At 34.3% G+C, this 25,610-nt stretch overlaps 2 protein-coding genes and 1 pseudogene across 2 annotated transcripts; 1 reads left to right on the plus strand and 2 right to left on the minus strand.

Annotated features, from left to right (window-relative positions):
- The first annotated feature begins 3,755 nt into the window (after positions 1–3,755).
- On the plus strand, positions 3,756–4,691 carry LOC143402089 (heterogeneous nuclear ribonucleoproteins A2/B1 pseudogene; annotated as a pseudogene).
- A 7,548-nt stretch (positions 4,692–12,239) lies between these two features.
- Positions 12,240–13,202, minus strand: LOC143400817 (olfactory receptor 14J1-like). The gene has a single exon (XM_076857812.1). It carries the CDS (start codon positions 13,200–13,202, stop codon positions 12,240–12,242), a length of 963 nt encoding a protein of 320 aa, XP_076713927.1.
- An 8,427-nt stretch (positions 13,203–21,629) lies between these two features.
- On the minus strand, positions 21,630–22,595 carry LOC143400818 (olfactory receptor 14J1). Its single transcript, XM_076857813.1, has one exon. The coding sequence runs from the start codon at positions 22,593–22,595 to the stop codon at positions 21,630–21,632; it is 966 nt and encodes a 321-aa protein (XP_076713928.1).
- Positions 22,596–25,610: the final 3,015 nt, after the last annotated feature.

Consider the following 25,610-nt stretch of genomic DNA (forward strand, 5'->3'; position numbering starts at 1 on the left):
ATTGATATGAAAAAGACTTCCAAAAACAGTAGAGATTTTGTTCACAGCATGAATGTCACCTATACTTCTACTATGGGACTCTATCCCACTTTCACAGATGTTTGATCTTGGAGTGTACTTATATAATTCTCTGTTTCAAATTCTCTCACTATGTCTCTTCTTTCCAATTTATTTCTTAATGTAACATTCTATCTTTTGATATATAATTATGTGATTTTTTTGACAAATACAGTCACATAACCATAGCCATAGCCAAAGTACAGAATGATTACATTGCCTTCAAAGTTCTCCCATGCTTCTTTCTAATGTACCCCTCCTTCTGCCGAGCTTCTAGTGACAATGGATCATTTTTCACCCGCAGTTTTCCTTTTCTAGAAAGTGTATTTAGGTGGAATCATATAATATGTGTTCTTTTTCTTTAATTTCTTTGACTTCAAAGAAGGTATCTCAAAGGTATTCTTCCATATGTTTGTTGGACATTTGTATATCTTCTTTTGAGAAATGTATGTTTAGTTCATTTGTTCACTCATTGCTTGGATTGTAATTTTGGTGCTAATTTTTTTTGAGTTCCTTTTATATTCTGGATAATAATCCCCTGTTGGAAGAACATTTGGCAAAGATGTTTCTCCCATTTTTGAGGTTCATTTTTCATGCTCTTAATTATTTCCTTTGCTGTGTAGAAGCTTTTTAATTTGATGTCATCACACTTTCTGATTTTTAGTTTTATTTCTTAAGCTTTAGGAGTCATATCATCAAAGTTGATGCCTGCACCAATATGTTGGATTGTTGACCCTGTGTTTTCCTCTAGTAGTTACATAGTTTCTCATCTAAGTCCTCTATGTTTGATCTACTTTGAGTTGATTTTTGTGCAGCATGAGTGATTGGAATCTAGTTTCTTTCTTCTACATATGGAAAGGCTGTCTTTTCTTCAACGTATGTCTTTGTCAGCTTTGTCAAGGATCAGATGACTTCATCTATGTGCATTTGTCTCTGTTGCATTTTCAATTCTATTCCATTGGTCTTTATGTCTATTTTTATGCCAATACCATCCTACTATAATTCTGTAGTATAATTTGAGATAAACTATTATGATGTCTCTAGCATTACTTGTATTGCTCAGAATTGCTTTGGTTATTATTATTTTTTATTGTTCCATATAAATTTTAGGACTGTTTTTTTCTAGTTCTGCAAGAATGTCATTAGCATTTTGATGAGGATCACATTGAATATATTGATTGCTTTTGGAAATATAGCCATTTTAATATAGCCAGAATTAATACTATTCTGCCTATTTAAGAACATGTGGGGGAGCTGAGGTTTTGACTCAGTGGTAGTGTGCTTGCCTAGCATGCGTGATGCACTGGGTTCAATTCTCAGCACCACATACAAATAAATAAAATAAATGTCCATCAACAAATAAAAAATATTAAAGAAAAGAACATGTGGGGCCTTTCACTTTTGTAAAGTCTACTTTGTTTCTTGGCTGTTCTATAGTTTTAATTGTGGAGGTTTTTCACTTCTTTGGTTACATTTATTTTTAGGTATTTTATGTTTGGGGAGATTAGAAAACATTATCAACAATCTTAGCAATTAGAAAAAAGCAAATCAAATCTGCACTAAGATTTTATCTCACTCCCTTTAGAATGACAATCATAAGGAATAAAAATAACAATAGGCCAAGGCACACTTATACAATGTTGGTCAGACTGAAAATTAATATAACCACTTTGAAAATCCGTATGGAGATTCCTCAAAAGTCTATTAATGGAACCACCATATGTCCCAGATTTTCCACTCCTTGGTGTTTGTCCAAAACAGCTAAAATTAGCATGCTTTATTGATACATAGATATCAATGTTTATAGCAGCACAATTTACAGTAGCCAAGTTGTGGAACCAGCCTACCTGTCCATTTAACCACAGAAGAATGAATAAAGAAAATGTAGCATATAAACTCAAAGGAGTTTTACTCAGTTATAAAGAAGAATAAAATAATGTTATTTGCTCTTAAATGGGTAGAACAGGAGAATATAATGCTAAGCGAGAGTGATAGGACAAATGTTTTCTCTCATATGTGTGCCTGCATGCATAAGAGAGATTAGAATGAAAAAGAGACCTCACCAAAACAGAAGGGAGACTAATAGGGTAGAGGAAGGGAATTGAGAAGGAGGGAGAAGGGGCAACAGGATAAGGTACTGGGAAATAAAATAGACCAAACTATACTCTGTTGTATCTCCTTATATGACCATACCTCAAAAACTCCAACTTTTATATATAATAATAATATACTAATTAAAGAATAATGCTAGAAGGGGGTCCAGTAAAGTACAGGAGAGGAATCAGGTATAGGGTGAAGGGGAGGGGAACAGGAAGTACTGGGAAATGAGTTTGATCAGATTTTGTCATGTGCATGTACAAATATGTCACAATGAATCCCAGTAATATGTATAATAATAATAACATACCAATAAAAACCATAAAAGGTAATCTTCAAAGTGTTTGTGCATGTTTTTATTTTTAAAATAACTTGGCAAATATTTTATATATTAGAGACACTACTTTAAAGAGCCATTAAAGAATTCGAAAATTTAATGTGTGCCAAACACAACTGAGCTTCCTCAATGGATTCTTGGTTCATCTGAGTCCCTACAGTTGTGTGCCTCTGCAGTCTGGAGCAATCTCAGTGCAGAGATGCTGTGGCCAGTGTGTACATTCACATGAGCTGAGGGGAAAACGGCAACACCAAGGGAATCAGAAAAAGAGAATGCTAGGATTTGAACTCTGGGCCTTGTTTTGCATGCTAGAGACAGCATCTCACTGAGTTCCTTAGTGTCTCACTTCTGCTGAAGCTGGCTTTGAACTGACAATCCTCCTGTCTCAAACTCCTGAGCTGATGGGTTTACACGCGTGCACCACTGTCCTGGCCCCTCACTTACTCTTCTTCAAGATGTGCAGTCATACTATCTCAGCATTTTCTAGAAAATATACACAACAGGCCAAGTGGACACAAACTGAAGCATGGATACTTTGTACCCAGCTCTTTTGCACAACCAATTTTGCCATGAAACTGTCTGAGCAAAGGAAAATTGACTCTGTCAGAGGGCTGAGAACATGCCAGGGACATGCCGAAAACACAGCAGCAAGCTTCCTTTTGTTGCTAAAAGCTTGGTTCTTGTCCTTGATGCCAATCAATAATGAGGACACCATTTTGAGAAAAAAGGAAAAAGAGATTTTTTTTGCTTTGCTAGCAAAGGAGAAACACAGAGGACACCTGTCCTAAAGGCTGTGATTCTGCCCATCAGCAGGAACAAGGGACTTTTAAAGAGGTGATTCAAAGGCTACATTCCACAGTTTTCTGTCTGGAGTTATAATTCACTTGTTAATCTGGGAGAGAGTCATTTCTGAGATCTTCTGATACCCTCCCCACAGTCTGGATTACTTCATTCCTATGGTGGGTGTGAACTCAAGGACAGATAAATCTGCCTAATTTGGGAAAAAAGGTAATCCCATTTCCCTGAGATTAGGGAGGGGAGAGATTAGGGAGAAGCAAGTCCATTTTTAAAATAAATTGGAGTTAGTCAGAGGAAGGTTCTAGAAAAGCAGCAGCAGTAGCAGCAGTGCTGGTCCCGTGTGGAGGTGCTCTTCAGCGGCAGTTCTCACTCCAGCGCCAGGAAGAGTCCCGTTTGTGTTTGTCTGTGGAGATCTCTCTTATCTCACTTGCTTGCGGGAAATCGGGCTGAAGCGACTGAGTCCACGATGGAGAGAGAAAAGGTACTTGGTGGCTTAAGTTTCAAAACCACAGAAGAAAATTTAAGAAACTACTATGAGCAATAGGGAAAACTTACAGATTGTGTGGTTATGAGGGATCCTGCAAGCAAAAGATCAAGAGGATTTGGTTTTGTGACTTTCTCATCCAAGGCTGAGGTTGATGCTGCCATGGCTGCAAGACCTCATTCAATTGATGGCAGAGTGATTGAGCCAAAACCAGCTGTAGCAAGAGAGGAATCTGGAAAACCAGGGGCTCCTGTGACTGTGAAGAAGCTGTTTGTTGGCGGAATTAGAGAAGATACCGAGGAACACCACCTTAGAGATTACTTTGAAGAATATGGAAAAATTGACACCATGGAGATAATTAGAGATAGGCAGTCAGGAAAGAAAAGAGGCTTTGGTTTTGTTACTTTTGATGACCATGATCCTGTGGACAAAATTGTATTGCAAAAATACCACACCATCAATGGTCATAATGCAGAAGTAAGGAAGGCTTTGTGTAGACAAGAAGTGCAAAAAGTCCAAAGTTCCAGGAGTGGAAGAGGAGGCAACTTCAGAGGAAAATCTGATGGATATGAAAGCGGAGGTGGGTTTGGGGATGGCTCTAATGGATCTGGAGGAGGACCTGGATGTGGCAATTTTGGAGGTAGTCCTGGTTATGGAGGAGGAAGAGGAGGCTATGGTGGTAGAGGATCTGGCTATGGAAACTGGGGTGGAGGCTATGGAGGTGGTTATGACAACTATGGAGGAGGAAATTGTGGAAGTGGAAATTATAATGATTTTGGAAATTATAACCAGCAACCTTCTAAATATAGTTTAATTAAGAGTGGAAACTTGGGTAGCAGGAACATGGGGCGACCATGTGGTAGAGGAAATTATGGTCCTGGAGGAAGTGAGGGTTATGGTGGGAAGGGCCAATACTGAGCTTCATCCTATTTGCCTTGAGCTTCATTGTATAAATAGGAGAGGATGAGAGCTCAAAGGTAACTGAATAGCTTCAGGTTATCAAAATAACAATGTTAAGCAAATTCTTATCTCAGTCATGCCTAAATATGCAATGATATGGCAGAAGACACCAGAGCAGATGCAGAGAGCCATTTTGGGAATGGATTAGATTATTTAATAACATTACCTTACTGTGGGGGAGGGATTGTAAAAAATAAAAATAATAAAAGCCTTTGAGACAGTTAAAAAAAGAATTCGAAAATTTGAAGAAAAATCTAGAGTGGTTCATTATTATTATTGTTATTTTTTATAGTTTATTATTTTGGGAGAAGGAAGGTTAAACAATTTGAAACATAGAGATAACCAATATTTAATTTAAATTTTATTCCTTCTAATTAATTTTCATGTCTTATTTAATACTGAATATATTCATCTATTAGGACTAATTTTTATTTTTCATTTTAACATTAAAAATAAAAATTTACATTGTTCATTTTATCTTTTCTAAATGTATGATTTTTTTTTCCTGTAAAAGAACTCACAAATTAGGAAATCTTGAGTACAGAAAAAGTAGCAATGAGTTTTGGCCTTTTTCATGGCAAAGAGTTGAGAAGAATTTTCTGTCCTCATGTGTTTAACTTGCTTACAGAAAAGGTGAACAAAGAATAACTCAGTGGATCTAAGAAACTTAAATCAAAGAACAGATCCCTGGGAAGATAGAAAGTGGTTGGTTTTTAATAGGGACTGTTTTTTTTTTTTTCTAGTTCTGTGAGAATGGGTGATGGGGAACAGCAGTGAGTGACATTGTTATGGAAAATAGTCCAAGTATTATATCTGAGCTCTCTCTTGATTGGGGCTAAACTTTTAATTTAGCTTTAAAAATATTAAAAAAAAATTTGCCTGATTATTGACTGTTTTCCAACTGCAAGACAGAAAAAGCGAGGGCAAGCTCTGGTAAGATTAGTGGAATGAGCTCAGGGGAACACCTACATCTGTGTGTTGATGGTAGTTGGTATCAGCAGTTGCCTGGTGCAGATACCTGCCTTGGAATTTTGTTTTTACTTTCACAAATGCTATGATTTAGGTAATAGAAAGTAAGGAAGGAAACTCTGAAAGAAAAAGAGCAATGGACCATTGGAGGTACTGAGCCAGTATGGTATAACTACTTTATCCCAGGCAGGTTAATTGATGATTTAGACAAATTCAAGAAGATACATGGGGCTGAAGAGATATCTGACATATCTTTATCGATGGATAGGAGAGTAGAAAGTCCTGTTTATCTTATGTACAAGATTACAACAAAGTCTGCAGCATGCCAAATATGACTTCATGCGTTATATAAGACTACACAGGGACTGTTGCTTCTGACTTCCATAACACATTGCTCCTTGGACATCTGGGTGAGGGAGACTGATAAACTGAATTTTCCTTATAGCCAATATTTCTTGAATCCAGGGTTTCCAGGGTCAGCTTCACCTGGTAAGAGTAATTAAATGGAATGTGATTAGCTTCAAGTTTTAGAAACAGCAGTTCTCTTCTCTTCATTGTGTAATCTCCACCACTCCCTAAAATCAGCAAGAGGCAGAAAAAAGGGGGGGTAACCTTTGGTTCCTCTTTTAAATATCTGAGTAGTCAAAATAACTAATCTTTTGAGAGTAATATGAATTTTACTGAAGGCAATGATATATTTGAGAAATGAAGCCATTAATAAAAAGAAAAATAAGTTGACTTGATTATAAAAGATGAGGCAGAATCAATGAACTAAAAATGAAACTAACTTAAAATAAGCTTGATATATATATATATATATATATATATATATATATTCAGTGGGTGAGAACATTGATAATGTGAAATAAAGCAAAAATTTATAACAAATAACAATAAACGAAGGCAATGAAGATAAAAATTTACTAATCTGGAATATATGTCCACTCTCAGAAAATGTTTGGAAACAAATGAAGAAGGGGAAAGTGTGAAGACCAACACTAAGAGATATGTTGTATAGACAAAACAATGATAGTATATAATAATAGAAAAATCTAGAAAGAAGGCAAAACAGTAGACAGTATTCAAAGAATAAATGTAGTGCAAGATGCATTCCCTGAGAAGAAGACTATAACCTGAAATTTAGATTGAAGGATGTTTACTGATGTACTGTAGAAGTGATGATCAGGAAGCAGGACTGGGAGGGAATGAGCCACAGTCTGCTCAGTATCAGTCTCAGTTGAGCCCCTAGGGAGTTGGGTATGGGAATATGGGTAATTTGGAGTTGTCTTCAGTTACACTCCCTGGGGTTATGCCTTTATAGTGGCATTGGTTGGCACTGGGTGAAGGCACGCATGAGATGGGTGTGGCCATAAGTGAGACAGCTTTCTGGAGCTGAGGTAATCCCCAATTGCAGGCTGGATGCTGAGGACTGTTTTGTCAACAGCATTTCCAAATTCCTTCATAAAATGCTCTTGGAATGGATCCATGGATCCAGTGGTCCCACAGCAAACAGAACCAGTCCATATTCCCATTCCAAAAGAGAGAGCTTACTTGTGTGTTACTTAGGTAGCACATTGGTTTTCTTATTAGCTTTCAGTAAACCTTTGTAACTTCCAATTTTATTAAACAAAATGTATTTTCATTAGTAATGGAGACACAATTTCATTTTCTCTTTGGTTATTATTTGTTCCTATAACCATCTGTCAGATGAGGAGGTGGAGGGGAGATCACACAGTAATTTTATTTTAACAGGGAAATTTTAACATAAAGAATTATAAAACAATCATGATAAACTGGAATACTGACAGATTGGATATAAGTAAGTGAAGAACTCTAAGGAATATAGGAATAACCAAAATAAGAAACAATCACAAAACACAGGGAATCTAGTACTCAAGAATACATTTCCTCCTGAAGCTGAGATAGAACACTCAAGCTGTTGGGACCACTGCTGAATCCAACTGTCTGATATAGAATCCCCAGGAGGCAGATTTTGAGATGAAGATTAGGATGCAGAATACTTATTAAGGAGTACCTTCTGGGTAAAATTTGTATAGGCAAGGGAAGGAAAGAGTAGGACTGGGCATAGAAAAAAAATGTATTGAGATGCATTACTGATGACTGCTAAATGGATTTTTGAAGCTAGAACTGTCCAAATTTGGGCTGAGACAGCAGGCTGTTTTAGTTCTGTGAGCAGTCAGTGGATGAAGGTAGCTCCAAGAAGGAATTGGCCTTGAGCCAGTAAACTTGTAGTCAAGACAAATCTCTGAAGTGCCAATGTTTCTCATTATTGTAATATGGCCATTGCATATTCATAACTTTGTGATTTCTTTCTTACATGTGTATTCAGGAGCTTTCACTATAGCATTTTGCACAATTGCTACAAATCTGAAAGAACATAAATGTCCCTCAACCACCTATTGGATAAAGCTATTTCTTGTATTTGTTCAGTGGAATACTATACAATGATGAAAATAAATAAATGATAGCTAATGCAAGGAAGCTAAATAAAATGTACAAACAATACTGAGGTAAAGATATATAATAGAATAGAAAGCACACAGTATGTTTTCATTTATATAAATTTTAAAATCAAATGATTATTATATATTTAAGGGATATACATTAGTAGCTTAATACATTCAAGAAGAGAAAGGGATAGAAAAACAAAAAGGTCAGATTAGTGATGATGTTTTAAGGGATTAGGAGGACTGGGATTAGAAATAGATATTCAGAGGATTCAGGGAAGGGCTATACTCTAATTCTTCTTTTTTTTAGTTTTTTGAATAAAAAAATATCTTAGACTCAAGTCCATTTTATTAATTATATGTTTCTATAATCTCTTAACATTCAAGAAGTATTTACAATTAAATTTCACATTGAAGATAAACACTATTTGGCTTAGGGAACAGAAAGCTGAGTCACTTGTATCCTTCATATCAGATACAATATTTTCAACAGTTTCTAGTAGGCTCTAATTCTTGACTAGTGATGTGGCTTGGTCCACAGTTTTATTATGAACAATTATATGTCCCTAAATTGATAACCTAGAAAAAATGAATAAATTTCTTGACCCATTCAACTTATTAACATTAAATTATGAAGAAACAAACAGGCAAGGTAAACGGAGCAATAAAGCAGTTAGGGGATAGAATCAGTGATAAAAAGCCTCCCACCAAAGAAAGGCCCAGGACCTGATGGCTTCACTGCTGATTTGTTCTATAAAACATTTTAAGAAGAACTCATATAAATTCTTCTCTAACTTATCTAAAAAACTTAACAGAAAGGAACACCTTCAAACTCATTTTAGAAGGCCAGGATTACCCTGACACAAAGCCAGATGCAGGAGGAGGAAGAGAAGAAGAAAGAGGAGGAGGAGGAGAATGCAGGGAGGAGGAGGGGAGGGAAGAGGGAGGGGTGAACAGGGGGAAAAGAAGAAGACAAAAACAACTGTGTAGGCCCATTTCTCAGATGAACATAGACACAAAAATTTTCAACATAATAATAGCAAACTAAAGTTAAGAGCACATTAAAGATCATTCAAGCCCCACGTGGTGGTGAACGCTGGTAATCCCAGAGACTTGGGAGACTGAGGCTGGAGGATCAAAAGTTCCAGACCAGCCTCAGTGACTTAGAGAGGTCTCAAAATTAAAAAAAGTAAAGAGATCTGGAGATGCATCTGAGTGGTAGACCACCCCTGGGTTCAATTCCCGGTATAAAAAAAAAATCATTCATTAACCTCTATTCAATATAGTTCTGGAAATCCTAACCAGAGCAATTAGGCAAAAGAAGGAAACAAGAGACATCCATATATGAAATGCAGTTAAATTGACTCTGTTTCATAAGTTGAACTGATTGTGTCCAATAGAGGTAACCTTTCTTTTTTTATAGGAATGAAATATTTAAGGCTATAGCTACGGCTGCCTAACAAAGCACATATTTGTTAAATGAATAAATTGACAAATGGATGAAGGAATGTGGAGTTCTCAGTTCTCTCAAAACCCAATTATGTTATTTTTTCTTCTTAACCAATTAGGAGAAGGGTCTTTTAACATAATAATACAGCAAAACTGTTCATGTGATGTTGCCAAACAACAATGGAGCTCAGTGGCAGAACACAAGTAAACCTGGTAGTAAAATGTATCTTCTTACCTAAGAAACTGAAAACAGAGAAGAAAATGAGGAGAAAAATTGCTTCTTCCTTTCTTTAACTGTAATAATAAGAAAGGTAAGACTGAGCTAGTTGAAATGTAATGTGTAAAAAAGTGAATTTTAGACATTTTATTTGGGACTCCAGTTGTTCTCACCTCCTCCTTGGTTATAAATGTCAACCTAAACCCTCAAATTATCAGGTTTTACAATTCAATACTACTTTTTTTGGCCTCTTCTTTCTATCTCCATCAAATTGTGAAATTCTCCAATTTTAAGCCCTTATTTTCTTTCCCTTTTTAATTAAAAAATGAGCTTATTGTAGAAATTTGGGGATATCCCAAGTCTCTTGGAAGGGAAGATAATCAAGCTTGTGAGCCCAGATCCAAGAAACTGCACCAGCAATGGCACTGATGACACTGCTGAGCTCTACGTTTTCCCCTGCTGATGCTGAGACTGGATTCCAGGCCCTACTGTGACTGCTCCCCAAAGCAGACTAACTTGGCCACTGACTTGAGTAGAAAAGGATGCCACAAAATGCATGCTTGCTCAGACTGCTCTTGTGTAAGGTGAACTTTCAAGTCAGAGCATCTAGTGCTACAACCAGGTTCTATGCCTACATTCTAGGTGTAAGGGAGCCTGAGGAAGTGGGCTTTTATTTTCTCACTTGGGAGGTAGCAGTAGCAATGCAGAAATCCTCATAATTTATGATATAGTTCAAAGACCCTTGGTAGTTGCATTGTATGCTTATCTTGAATAGATAGTGAGTCAGTCAGGTTTTGGAAATCATACAAATTAGGGAATGTTTTATTTTCATAAAGATAATTAGCAAAATTTTTGATTTAGAGCAAACAACAAAACTTTTTGGTACTTATTGGAAACAACAAACTGGTTTCACAGAGCACAATATTTTCCAAGTTAATTTGTACATTTTGAATGACTATTGGCCTCAAGACAGACAATATTTACTGAAATGAGTTAAGATGTTAAAAATTTATCTGTGAAAGTAATAGAAGACAACAAAAATGTAAAGAGCGGCTCTTCTACTCAAATATGCAGTAAAATCAATACAATATTGTTTAATTTGCAAAGAATATTTATATATAATAAAGAGAATTGAAAGAATAGAATATAAATAGAAATTTATGTATTTATTTTATAATTCTGTGGGTTCGTTAAAATAATAGGTCAGTGAGAGAAAATTTCAGAAAATTATGTTAAAATATTTCACTGGGGTGAAACTTAAAAAGAAACAAATATAATTCACATGTTATTGTTGTCTGCTTGAATGGCCTGAGAACAAGGAGGTAAAAGAGCTAATTGTGAGTCATTTATGATTATTTCTTAATTACCTGAACTGCTTAAGCTTTGTTACCACAACATTAACAGCTCATATTCAGCTTACTTGCTATAAGGTTTGCATAGAAAAAAGGCTTGAAAATTTGAAATACAAAGGACCTGAGAAAATGTTTTTGCCATCATAAAACAGAATTGTAATACTTATAAAGCTTTTCATAAAATAAGAAATATGTAAAGCTAAAATTAATAATATGGAAAATAAGTATTGTGAATATTTTTAATTTCTTGAGATATCAAATATTTGAAAATAATTACAAAGGGTAAAATATTGCTATTATTTTAAAAAGTCCCCACAATTAAATGCTGTCTGTATTTTTGTGTTGCAGGCACCTGTTATGACTTCAATCAGCTAATAGTTCTCTGAATATTTGTTGCATGAATTAGCAAAATTGTGGTAACAAAATTATCAAATATTTTTGGAAAGAAATATGGTCTCAAGAGCACCAAACAATTTGTGTACTTTGATTTCACAACCCATACTTTGAAATTATGAAGAGCTTCTGCTTTCAGCTTTACTTATAAGAGTGAAAAATTGAAAATAAATAGTCTATGTGAAAAAGGTAAATGATTACTTGTATTTTCAGATGAGTTTAATTGAATATGATGCATTAAAGAAAATTAGCATAGTAAAACTGTGTGGTTAAAAATAGTAATGACCTACAAATTTAAACCAGTATGCAAAACTGGTATATATGAAGATAAAAATTAAGATGGATATTTAAACTTAAATAGATTAAAATGAAAATAGTTGACTTGTTTGGTGGGTGAAACTGTGGGTAAATATTATCACTTTTTATTCTTATTGTTGTAATTTTATTTATACAAAAGTTTTTAAAACATATGCTATGATTTTTTTTCAAAAAATATTTCAATGAATAAAATGTTCAATAAATTAAGGGAAAAGTTTATTCAATGACAATGGTTAAATTACACGTTTATCTACAGGAAGTAATTCTATTGCTTCATTAACTTCACAAATTGAGCGATCCAATTACTAAAAAGTTCCTTGCATATAATATTGAACAACCACTAACAACAGGACAAAAGTGTATTTTTCCCAGTGAATTCTCTGTCCAAAACTAAGTTTCTTAGCGCACCCTTCATGGCCTCATTCCTCAGACTATAGATAATAGGATTGAGTGTTGGGGGTATCACTGTGTAAAAGATAGATACCATAAGGTCAAATGCAGATGGAGAATCTGAAGTTGGTTTTAGATATGCACAGATGCCTGTAGAGAGAAAAAATGAGACAACAAAGAGGTGGGGCAAGCAGGTGGAGAATACCTTAGACCGGCCTTCAGCTGAGGGTATCCTTAGAACTGTGGAGAATATGTGAACATAGGAGAGGGCAATGGAGACGAAGCAGGCTAATGCCACCACAGATATGAAAGCAGCTACTCCGATCACTCCTAGGTAATCATTGGAACAGGAGAGCTTCAGTAATTGGGGGACATCACAGAAAAATTGATGTATTATTTTCACCCTACAGAATGTGATAGAAAATGTGGCTGCTGTGTATAAGATTCCTGAGATGCCTCCACTCACCCACGCAGCTATCACAGCCCACCTACAATTTCTGGGATCCATGATGACCTCGTAGTGCAGTGGGAAGCAAATGGCTGTATAACGGTCATAAGACATAATTGTAAGAATAGCTACCTCAGTCCAGGCCAAAGATGTGAAGAAGAAAACCTGCAGTATGCACTGGCCATATGAAACATAGTTATCATCCATCAGTGAATTGTCAATGGCCTGGGGGACTGTGACGGAAATGAAGGAGAGGTCCAGAAGGGAAAGTTGCTTCAAGAAGTAATACATTGGAGATTGGAGGTGCTGGTCCAGTGTTGTGATGGTGATAATGATGAAGTTTCCTGTCAAAGCCACTAGGTACAACACCAAGAAGAGCAAAGCATACAAGATCTGCAGCTTGCGATCATCAGAAAACCCCAAGAGTAGGAATCCATTCCTCGTGGTTATGTTTGTCATAATCATTTGGAAAATGCAAATCTGGTAGCAGCTGGAAAATAAAAGAATATGGGAAATGTAATAGAAAGACACTAAAATAATCATTCATCCTGTTCATCCATTAATCCTTTCAACCATTTAAGGACCTGTTATTTATCAGCTGTGTCCTAGATGTTGGGAAATCAATGGTGATAATACATATTCCTTAAGCACATAGAGCTTACAGTTTACCTTAGTAAACTAGTAGTTAGAGTGCAAAACAGGTCCTATTAAGAAAAAGTCATTGTGTTTGCCCCAGGGATAAATGCTATTCCATTTCTACAGGTGAAAACTTTTGCTTTGTTTTTCACCAAAAGAAACACAATAATGAGCTCTTAGGAGTTTTTGAATAGTGGATGAATTACATTTGAGCACACTGACTTATTTTAGTAGATGAAATGGCCCTTTTTAGAGGTAATTTTGGACATTAAAACATGAGTCTGTTGTGAAACAGTGATTCCTGTTTTCATTCTAGCAAACAATATGGTCATTACAGTGAGAAGCCAAGAGCCAAAATGGATAGTGTTATTGCTTTTCCAATTAATATTGTATCTAATGGACATGTTGAAATCAAGAGCAAAAATACTTTTACAAAGTAAATACTTAAATACCACTCACAGATTAAGTGTCTAATTACATGAGATATTTTCTGATTCTAACAACTTCTATTTATATCTTCATTTTATTGAACTTGTTTAAGCTATCAAATAGTTATTGATCACTTATTACAAGCAAAGACACTTGTAAAGAAAGAGACTGAATGCCCTGAGGTGGTTTTTAAACATGGAAGGAAAAATACTCAAATACACAACTTCAGAAAGAGATTTGTGGAATAAAGCAATCTACATTTCAGAGAATGGAAAAACCAAGTTCGGGTTCATGACTTGGGCTTTTGATCTTTATGAGATGGAAATATCCAAGCATTCATTCTACCCTTAACCAAAATGCACATTGGTATGTGAGGACTGATGAGACATTACTAATGATTCTCTTATATTCCTACACAATTTTCCTTTCATCTCTTAGTACTAGGCAAACTGGGGAAATTGCTCTATTAGTTTTTGTGGACCTTATTCTAAACCACATGAAATCTCACTCTCTCTCTCTCTCTCTCTCTCTCTCTCTCTCTCTCTCTCTCTCTGTGTGTGTGTGTGTGTGTGTGTGCACAATTCCTTATCAGTCTTTTATTAAACCATCTAATGCCAATCTCTCCTGCTGACCACCCAGACTTCTGCTGCCTCTGTTTCATGAAACTTCTCTTTCAAAAAGAATGCATCTAAGGATCCTATTTCTATGTTCTGGTGCTTTTATACTATAATGAAAAATGGCTGTAAACAATCAATAAAAAATAGGAAAAAAAATGGCTGTAAAAGTAACTAAATATTTTAAACTTGTTTTAGTTGCCACAGTTGAAAGCCTCGTTTCTCTTACTCTGTGAAGATGAATTCCAAATTTAATTTAATCTACCTATAGTGTCCTCAAATTTTTTTGATTTCTTAACATCTCATACCACATAATAACAGAGAAAATTAAGAGTGAAGTTATACTTCTAACAGAATTTCTCTAGTCCAAGTTCTGTTTTATTGTTCCATTTTCCCCTGTACTGATAAAATTATAAACAGCATGATTAACCATACTTAATTTTGATTCATTTAATATTTTAATCTGCCAAAAGCACATATGTAGTTATCAATAGACAGGGAAGCAAAAAAATAATAACAATTTTGAGCATTCATTTTAATAAGACAGATACCATACTAGAGTACATAAAAAATATATTATTTAATTCACACAGGTATTTTTATCTTCTTGGAATTAAGCATCTTAATCTTCATTTATACAGGAAAAAATTAATGCCTAGAATGCTTAAGTAACAGAATTGAGGTCGAGTTCCAAAACCTTGACCTTTGTAGTTCATACCACTTTCTTACATCTAAAAATCTATAAAAATTAATTGAAGGCATGAAGGAATATTGGAAAAAAAGCCACAATTACATTCAGGCTTATTATTCCTACAGACACCAGAGATTATTTGAAGAAGTGTTTTACAGATGCTTTATTTATGTAAACAGATAAAATATTAACCTTTCCCAATTTACTGGTTTTCCTTAAGTGGCTCATTGTTTTAACATATTTATGTGAATTAAATATATGGATTTTATTAATCTGTTTATTTTCTGAGGACAAAATTCCTTCCCTGAAAGAATGATACTCTTGCTTTTCCAAACTCAATTTGAAGAACATAAGGTTCTGTCAAAAATTTCATAAAAGCTTACCCTCTTTTCTTACCCAAGATTGGAAAACTCACCACAGGTGTCTTTTGTATTCACTAACTCTTAAAACTGATCACCAACTTCTCTAACACTTCTCATCTGTAATCACACATATTTTAAATATATGTCATTTCCCTCGAGAATGTGTGTGTGTGTGTGTGTGTGTGTGTGTGTGTGTGTGTGTGTGTCTGTGTGTGTGTTTTGGAAGAGGAGCGGGAACATCTTTCAAAATGAAAACTTGAACTTAATAATAACTAATTAATAAGTATACTTCATTGTCTCTACCCCTGGGACTTGGATTCATTAACATTTCCACACAAAGAAATGGTTTAGTAAGCGATGGTTGATGTTTGTTGTCTCTGCCTCAGTGGTTCTCAAACTTTAGTAGGCATGTGAATCACCTGGAGAGCTTGTTAAGACACAGGAACCTAAGAACTACATTCAGAAATTCTGATTCAGAAAGGCTCAAGTGATCCCCAGGAATTTAAGTGCCTACCATGCTCCCAGATGTTGCTGCCGATCTGAGTACCATGCATGGAGAACCACCTTACTAGCTAAATCATGTATTTCTAAAATAAACAGGAAACCTTGAACTTTTAAAAAAATGAATATTTAATTTCAGTCTTCCTGGGATATTAGAAATAAATGTTTATGTTTGATATTGAAGCCTACCTACTGAATCTCAGGTTTTGAACAACTATTTTGGCCATTCATTATGATTAGTAACAATAGTAAAAAAAAAAAAAAGTCTACAAGGCCATCCTAAAACAAATATAGCAACTACCTGAAATCCTCTCAGGTGGCCCAGTCTATTAAAATTTATTATTGAAATCTTTACAATAACTTTCAAAGTAATTGAAAATAAATATAAGCCCACAATGTACTTTTGGTAATTTCTGAATTCTCTTACCATCTTTTATGGACATCGTTAATATTTTTTAGAAATGACCATATGACCAAAGATTTTCTCTAAAGCTATGTGGATACATACTTGTTATATTTTAAAGGCTGCATAGCATTCTGCTCAGATTACAAATACAACTTGCAGTTTTTTTTTCATTTTTTAAACAAGTTTTATTGAGTGCCTGTTTTGAATCATGCACTTTTCTATTTTGTGTCATTTCTATTTTGTGTCATAAATAACATTTTTACATGTTTTTTTAATGCAACCATTATTCCATTCTTGTAAACATATAAATGGCTCTGTTAATATTTTTCTTTATTATAAATAAAGACTTGTGCTGGCATGATCAGTCTCATAAATATTGCATTTTCTAACAGTTGATCTTTCCTTAAAATTAAATTGAGATGAGGTTATTGTAGAAAAATTTCATAATTTTCAAATATTGACAATTTAAAAAAAAAATTATCATGAAATGTTATATTGCTCCCAGCATTATTTTCCCTGATCTCACCAACACAAGGAATTTATCATTTGTTATTTTTGTGCTAGATAATATAAAACATATTGTGTAATATGTAATCATATAGCTATTAAAGTCAGATTGCTCAAGTTTGGGTTCTGGTTCTATCATTTACTTTTTATGAAGAAACTTTGAATAATTCATCTTTCTGCATCTTTGATTTCTTATCTGAATAAATGAGCATATTGATTAGATAATTCATGAAGAATGTTCAGCAGAGACTCATAATTACTTAGGCACTTAAGAATAAGTGTTATGACCATTGATGTTTTATTTAAAATGTTACCACCCAAAATTTTTACAAAAAAAAAGGAACATAGGAAACACTTTCTAATTTTTTTAGGAGGCCAGTATAAACTTGAAAACAAAGTTAGACAAAAATAGTGTACCCATAAATATAAAAGGGAAAAATAACTTTGTACCAATGCATATAGAAAAATTTGATAAAATTTAAGATCCATCCATAATAAAATGATTAAATTACTTAAAATTGAAAAGGGGACTTTTGATCTGACAAAGGGAATCCTAACAGAATCTATGGTATTCATCATACTTAATAAGGAAATATTTAATATTTTTCTTGTGATCATAGAAATAAGAATGACCACTAACAACATTTCTACCGGACAGTTCAATAGTATAAGAAAAGTCACAAATAATTTATAAAATTTGGAAACAAATGACATGGTTTTGTGCATCAAAAGTTATAATATTCAGAAGTAAATTTAATAATGCACAGAAAAACCTTTCCAAAAATAATGAAATTTTACTTAAAGATTTTAAAGAACACATAAATATTGATATTGCCTTGATAGTAGTTGAGGAGTTGATATATTTAGTAAGTTAATTTTTTCTTTTTTTGATATGTAGACAAAGTGAAATTCTTGATAATTTAAAAAGATGATGTACTGATTCTGAAACTCATGAAGAAGTGGAAGAGTGTAAGATACTCATAAAATGTTTGAAGAACAAAATAAAGATACTTGTTTCATTAGGTAGGTAGATTTATAATGCATGATAATTAGGATGGCTTTGTATTAACAGAGGGCTAGACAGATCAGTGTAAGAGAATAAAGGATTCTGAGTAGATTTTCATAAACACAGACATTGTGCTTCTGTAAAGTGTATTTGGACATTAGTTAACCATATAAAAAATTAACTGAAATCTATCTGACTTTTTATTCAAGAATCAATTCAAGGTAGAAAAGAGATTTCTATAATAAACCCCAAACTTCAAAACATACCTATAAGAGATTATCTTTTTGCCTTTGTGTGTAGGAATAATTTCTTGATTCAAGAAAGCAAAGTATTTACCATAAAGGAAAAAAAAAGATTTCAATAAATGACACAATAAAAACATGTGCACATCAAAAGAAACTATAATGTCAGTGGAATATCAAGCAATTGAATGGAAGAGTGACAGAAATGAATGAAAGAGAATAAAAACTGTATAATGATTTAATTTATACAGAAAAAATACATGCAAATCCATGAACATTTACAATGAAAAGCTTAACAAAACTGTCACTTTCTTAAGTGACAAAGGTTTGATATTATATATCACTGAGTCATAAAACGGGTGACATCCTGTTTGTGGCAACATGAGTTGAGCCAGAGGACATTATGTGGAGTGAAATAAACCAGGCACAGAAAGAAAAAACGTTCTCATTCATTTTCAAAAGCTAAAAAGTAGATTATATGGAGGTACGGAGTACAATAGTGGTCAATAGAGGATGGAAAGAACAAGGCAGACGAAGAGTAGCTAGAGGGCAGATAATGGGCACCATTACACAGTCAGAGGAAAGAAAGTAGTTTGGATGCTATATGACACAGTAGGGCAATCCTAATCTACAACAATTAATCCTACATTTCAAAGTAAGTAGATGAGAAGAGTTTGAAGGTTCCCAGGCCACAGAAATAATAATATTTGAGGAGATGGAAATGCTAATTGCCTTGGTCTAATTATTATAAACTATCCCACAAACAGGTACAAATATTATATGTCAATTAAAGAATAAATAAAGATGCAAATAATTCCTATAAATTGATGAGAAGAAAATGACCCAAGTGAGAATGGTTAAATTCCAAAAAGCAGTATCAAGTAGCCACTAAACACTGAATAAGGATTTTTAATGAAAAGGGAACAAGTAAATCAAAGCTACAGTGTGGTATTTGTTTTATACCTCTAAGTATTCTCAGAGCAATGCTAAGTTAGGTGAGTATGTAAAATTATGTAAACTCATAGAGTCATTGACGGCATAAATTTCTAAAACTACTTTGGAGAATACTTTCCTATTGCACAGGAAAGTATTAGCTGTAAAATGGGAAAACTGTGACCTTTAGGGGCCATTTATAACAGGGAGTTTAGTGGGGACAGGGGAAGAGAGAAAGCAGCCTGAGCTCCTTGGGGAAAAAGAACTGCATTCACAGTGAGTTACATGTTCCAAAATTACTCAAACCCATACTAAAAACTGTTAAAAATGATTGTTTTGAGTTGGAATATGAATTTGAGTTGCATTTACTTTTAATATCTCTCCTTAGAATAAACTAAAATGAAAAGAGCCACAGAAGAAGGAAACCTGTTTATAATGCTGCAGATTTTTGGTCTCAAATTTACACCACCCTCACGACATCTTACTAATATACCCCTGTCCATGTGTACTTCAAAATGGAGTGTGTGATCACTAATGGACTGAAAGTGTTCTTTTAAGTTCTTCATGGGCAGAACCTAAGTTTGTGGATATGTGTCAATTTAAACACATGCTTTGGTATGATAATCAATCTGTCAGAATAGCAACTCAAGAAGAGTATGAAAAGTGATAGGATGTGCTGTTGTGTACATACACATTTGCTTTTCACAAAGGAACTGAAGATTTCTCATGCTAAAATCAGGGAATTGCAATGATACATTGAGAACACATAGGGGATAGGAGAATGTGAAAGACAATTCTATTATGAGACTTCAAGTCTAAGGAATGTATAATACCCATGAATAAATATGTTCATGGATTCAGGGATTCATCAAATAGTCTTTAAATCATGACAATAAAAACTAAACATTGTAAACTGGGGTAGGTTAAAATAGTGGATAGTCATTAAAAGATTTTACATGTATAAATTTTTATGACATTATAACAAAGGAATTTACTGATCATTATATACATTGATATTACAAGACAATATTATATATATATATATATATAATATACATATATACACATACAAACATGCACATCAATAGAAAGGTGTTAAACAATACATTCATAAGTAGATAACATATATACCAATGATTATATGGTTTTCTTTTAGACTTTGTTTATTACTCCTTTGGAAATTTTTCACAAATAATATATAACCTGTTTAAATAATATAGACTTTTATAAATGTGCATTTGAGAAAAAGAACTGACTGTTGAAAAAGCTCCAGGACTACAAAATATGGCACTAAGAAAGTTTCTGTCATTAATACCATCTTCATACTGGAAGAGGAGAAATGTGCAACCTTTAAAAACAAGCATCCAGGCATGGTAGCACATGTCTGTAATCCCAGCAGCAAGGGAGGTTGAGGCAAGAGCATTGTAAGTTCAAGGTGAGCCTCAGCAATTTTTTGAGGCTTTAAGCAAATTAGTGAGATGTGGTATCAAAACAAAAAGTAAAAAGGATTGGGGGTGGGATCAGTGGTAGCATGCCTCTGAGTTCAATCCCCAGTACAAAACAAAACAAAACAAAACAAACAAACAAACTAACAAAAACAAAATAAGCAAGACTCTCACTTCATTCACGTGCATGCAAGTGCTGATGTCATAAGCAGAATCATTAATCCCAAAAGTCATAAAATGTGCCATCTTCCCGTTATTAGTAATTTATATTCACATTATTACTAGAACATGTACTTTGATGTTCTTCAAGTATGAGAGAGTCAGTACAGTTTTATATTTTTGTGATTTACATGTGCTTTTAAAAAAGAATGTTAAAACATTACCCCAAAATAAATCAGACTTTTAGATCCACAGTATTTGAGCTTATACCCTCATGGATTTGAGATGTTCATACACTATTTATCTTTGTTCTGTTTCACAGACACAGAAGGCTGCCTGCCTAACTATAAAAATACCTTTTCAAAATCTTTTCTGTGTCAACAGGGGGAATACAAACATTTTTAGTAATGGAAAAGAAGATGCCTGATGGCTATTTCATCAGTAAGTTGTAGACATATATTCTCATTTATATGGATGACAAACACACATACAAACTCACATTTGGGAAACAATAATTTTTATTGACAGGCATATATATGGGCTGTGACTCAGAAAAAGCTATTATAATATTTAATAGAAAGGGAAATAGTAAAGATACTGAGTAGGAAGCACATGAAAATTTCTTACACACACTAGAGATATTAGTATTACATAAATAAAGTTGAATTTCTTAATAGCAATCTGATATATGAAACCAGCTTTATGCTGACCATGTCACAGTTAATTTTACACATACATTATTTATGTCAAAGGAATTCCTAAAAGTTGCCTTCAAATAACACTTAAATTGGAGGAAAGAAGGCCAAAGTTCTTAGAAGCAACACATCTTATATTTTGCATAATTATAGTTTAGGAGAACACAAAGAATAGAAAAGTTGAATGGGAGTCCTGAGGAGAAATGAAACTCACACCTATTGTAGTCAGAAATATAGTAACAATGCTCTTTAATTTGCACGACTCTTTAGATTTTAAACATTGCTTTAAAATACATTTTTCTCTGAGAAAATTCATCTTTTGACAGCACCTTCTTCAGAGCTGCCTTCATGGCTTCGTTTCGCAAGCTATAGATGACTGGATTGAGCGTTGGAGGTATTACAGTGTAGAATATGGAGAACATAAGATCCACAGCTGATGGGGAATCTGAAGGAGGCCTTAGAAACTCAAAGCCTGCGGCTGAGAGGAAGAAGGTGACTACGAATAGGTGTGGTAGGCAGGTGGAGAAGACCTTGGTCCTGCCCTCTGATGATGGGATTCTCAGCACCATTGAGAAGATCCGAATGTAGGAGAGCACAATGGATATCAGACAGATAAATGCTGTTGAGGTTGTGAGTGCAGCCACTGCAATCTCATTCATGAATTCATAAGAACAGGCAAGTTTCAACATTTGAGGGACATCACAAAAAAATTGATGAATAACTCTTTCCCCACATAGCGGAATGGAAAAGTTAACAGTTGTGTGCATGAGCCCAGAGAGGGCCCCCGCCATCCACACGGCAATCACTGCACGCCTGCAAGCACTGGGATTCATAATGGTCTCATACTGCAGTGGTTGACAGATGGCAACATACCGGTCATATGACATCACTGTGAGGATTGCCACTTCTGATGAGGCCAGAGCTATGAAGAAGAAAACCTGAAGAATACACTGACCAAGGGAAATGTACCCATTGTCCATAAGTGAATTTGCAATGGACTGTGGTACTGTGACAGAGATGAAGCAGAGGTCCAGAAGAGAGAGGTGCTTCAAGAAGTAATACATGGGAGAATGCAGACGGTGGTCCAAGGTAATGATGGTAATAATGAGGAGGTTGCCTGTTAAGGCCAGAAGGTATATCACCAAAAAGAGCAGTGCATGTAGAACCTGAAGCTTACGGTCATCAGAAAACCCCATGAGGAGAAATCCACTCTTTGAGGTCAAGTTTACCATGTTCACTCTGATGATTCCAAGTTCAACTCTGTTTAGGAAGCTGGAGTACAGTTAGAAAAGAATGTATGGCATTTAACCTAACCCTATGTCACATATCTCAGTGTCCTCATCCTGGAGCAAATGATATGGCAAGATAAATTTGTCATCCTTATGATAATTACATTCAATTCAGAAAAATCTTTAGCCATTATTCAGAAATTGAAACTTTAAATGTGCTCAATAAGTCATGAGAATTTTCTGGGGCAGAACTTGAATCATCATAGTTGGAAATATTGGTGGAAATGACTTCACCTTCAGTAGTCAGTGAAAATAACACTGATATACTAGTATTGTTTCATTAAGTATTCAAATTGTGCATTGAAACTTCCTTTGTTAACTGTGTGAAATGAAGTAATGAATGTGACCTCATGATTGCATCCAGGAACAGCCCAGTGGCAAACCTAGGGATGTCCATTCAAAGAACAGTCATATTTCTTGTTACTGAAAGACTATTAACATTTTATTAAGATTGCATTTGGTTGGAATGAACTTCACAGAACAATCTTGTAGAGTGAAATAAATCTCAGATTGTGATATCACACTTTATTTTATAAATATATATAATCATTACCTGTCAACTAAAAATAAATAAATTAAAAAATTGTAACATGCAGGTGCTGCTAATACCAATATCAAATCCTGAGCTTTGGAACTGGAGAGAACTTGCAACTGAGTGATGGTGGCTTGTCCTCAGACAATACCTTTCTACTTTTAAAACTGTAATTTAGGAAGACTTGGGGTAGGACATTTTCAATTAAATTCATTTGAACAAATAATGACATTTTCTAAAATATATATAATTATTTCTGTGAGATAGGCAGAATTCTATGTGGAGGAGTATATGTCTTTCCGTATTATCTGTGTGACTTCCTCAATGAGAAAAAGAAGCCTTTATTTTTTTCCCCTAGAATTTGATATACATTAGATAGTGGGTTCCTGTTTCTTAAAATAACTGACCAGCTAAATAAATAAGCCAACTCTTGATCCTAATATACCATAATTATTAGAGGAGCTAGGCAATGCTTTTTCTGTGTTATTATTATAGTATAGTAGAATAACTCCTCTGAGTATTGGAATCATTGTGATGTGATATTAACCTTTTTTTCTTGTATCTCTGTCTTTTTTTCAGTACTGGGGATTAAACCAGAGCTTCACACAGGCCAGGCAAATGCTTTACCATTGAGCTATATCCCCAGCATTACTTTTTTTTTTCCTTTATAAATCTGTGGACTTGCTGAAAGGTCAATTGGTATCATTATTACTTAGTTTCTCCTACATAAAAGTGATTCCTTCATTGCCTCTGTCCTTTTCTCCACCCTTGACAATGATAGCTAATACAAGAGTAATAACTAACTGTTTAACTAAGTATCTACATGTCTGATTTCAAATCTGTGCATCCAAAAACTTAGTGATCAAGTTACATGAATCATGCCTTCAGAAATTATGGTTTATTCCATTTGTTAATCCCTAAGCAACAGCAAAAGGTGAACAATTCATTGAATTAGCATCTTAACTGTTTTTGCTATGATTTATTTTGAAAATCCACTAAAACTAATCTTTAGGATACATGGTTTTCCACAAGGAACAGTCTCAGGTACCAGTCCCCAGCTCACTCAATGTGATTAGGGGAAGGCAGAGCTGCACTTCTTCAAAGGGCTTCTGTAGCCTTCTTGTTCTTACTATTTTCCTGTTCTTCTATCAGGCATGACTATCTCCATTGCTGTAGATGCTAATTCCTGGCTTGCCCTATACCAAATATTGGATGGTAGCTTTGAATTTTTTTGTTTTTGTTTTATTTATTTATTTTTTAGTTGTAGATGGACACAATACCTTTATTTTATTTATATATTTTTATGTGGTGCTTAGTATCAAATCCAGTACCCTATATGTGCAAGGCAAGCATTCTGCTGTTGATCCATAATCCCAGCCTGATAGCTTTGGATTTTAAAATACAATATGAATGTATTAAAGCAATTAACTCATGGTTTAAAATTTATTGTCACTGTTTGAAAATCAAAGCATCGATTTTCCACATCTAGTATATATTATTGATGCAACCCAAGAAAAATATCCATCCTTTAACCACTTCATTATAGAGTTTTTCCATAGGAGAAAGGGAGAGGAAAACCACAAGAAAAACTTTGAATACTCTAACATACATACAGAAAGATGTGGGTGCGCCAACCCCCCCAGATTCTCTTCTCCACCACTTAGACGAATACATTTTAATTTTTAGCATCTCTGTAGAAATAGAGAATAATTTCTATATCTTGGTTCATAATTGGGAAATTTTATTATTCGCAGTTGATTAGTGCATCTCTTCTCAAATAGGAAGGAGGGGAGATGTATGTATGGAATTTCACTTAGGATTAAGGAAGCTACTGTGGGAACACATAAAATTTTCATTCAATTCTTTCAAGTCATGTTGCATTTGATCTTTTATTTTATAACAGAACTAAAACTATTTTTTGGCGAGTTTTGTGATTTCTTTCAACATTATTTTCCCCATCACTAGCCACTTATATGCAGTTTGTATTTTATTATATAAAACATTTCTAAACTTTGTCCACCTGTTTTTGAATTTTAAAGTGTTGAAGCCTTTTATTTTCCTGAAAGTAGTTCTTCTATTTTAAGTAACTCAACTCTTCTGATTAATCACAGAAACTTCTGCAAATTTAGCATCAAAGTCTCCTTTCTGCCACTTTACTGTTATTTCCTAGGAGTTGGCATTGCCAATCATTCAGATGAGAAAATTTAGGTAATTAAGTCACTCAATTTCTTACCTAAATACAAATGAAATTACCTCTGCCCTTTCTGCTTTCCAAGTCAATGACTACCCTTGTGCTTAGTTTTGCTCTATCTCAAATGTTTGCCCTAATGCAGTTATTCTTTCTCTCTTTGTCTCTCTCTGAATACATGTGTGTAAATAAAATCCCATGTCAAACTCCCTGTTAAATAATGTTGATTTACTGAGAA

This window comes from Callospermophilus lateralis, chromosome 6, assembly GCF_048772815.1.
Source record: "Callospermophilus lateralis isolate mCalLat2 chromosome 6, mCalLat2.hap1, whole genome shotgun sequence".
In the NCBI taxonomy this organism is placed as follows: domain Eukaryota; kingdom Metazoa; phylum Chordata; class Mammalia; order Rodentia; family Sciuridae; genus Callospermophilus; species Callospermophilus lateralis.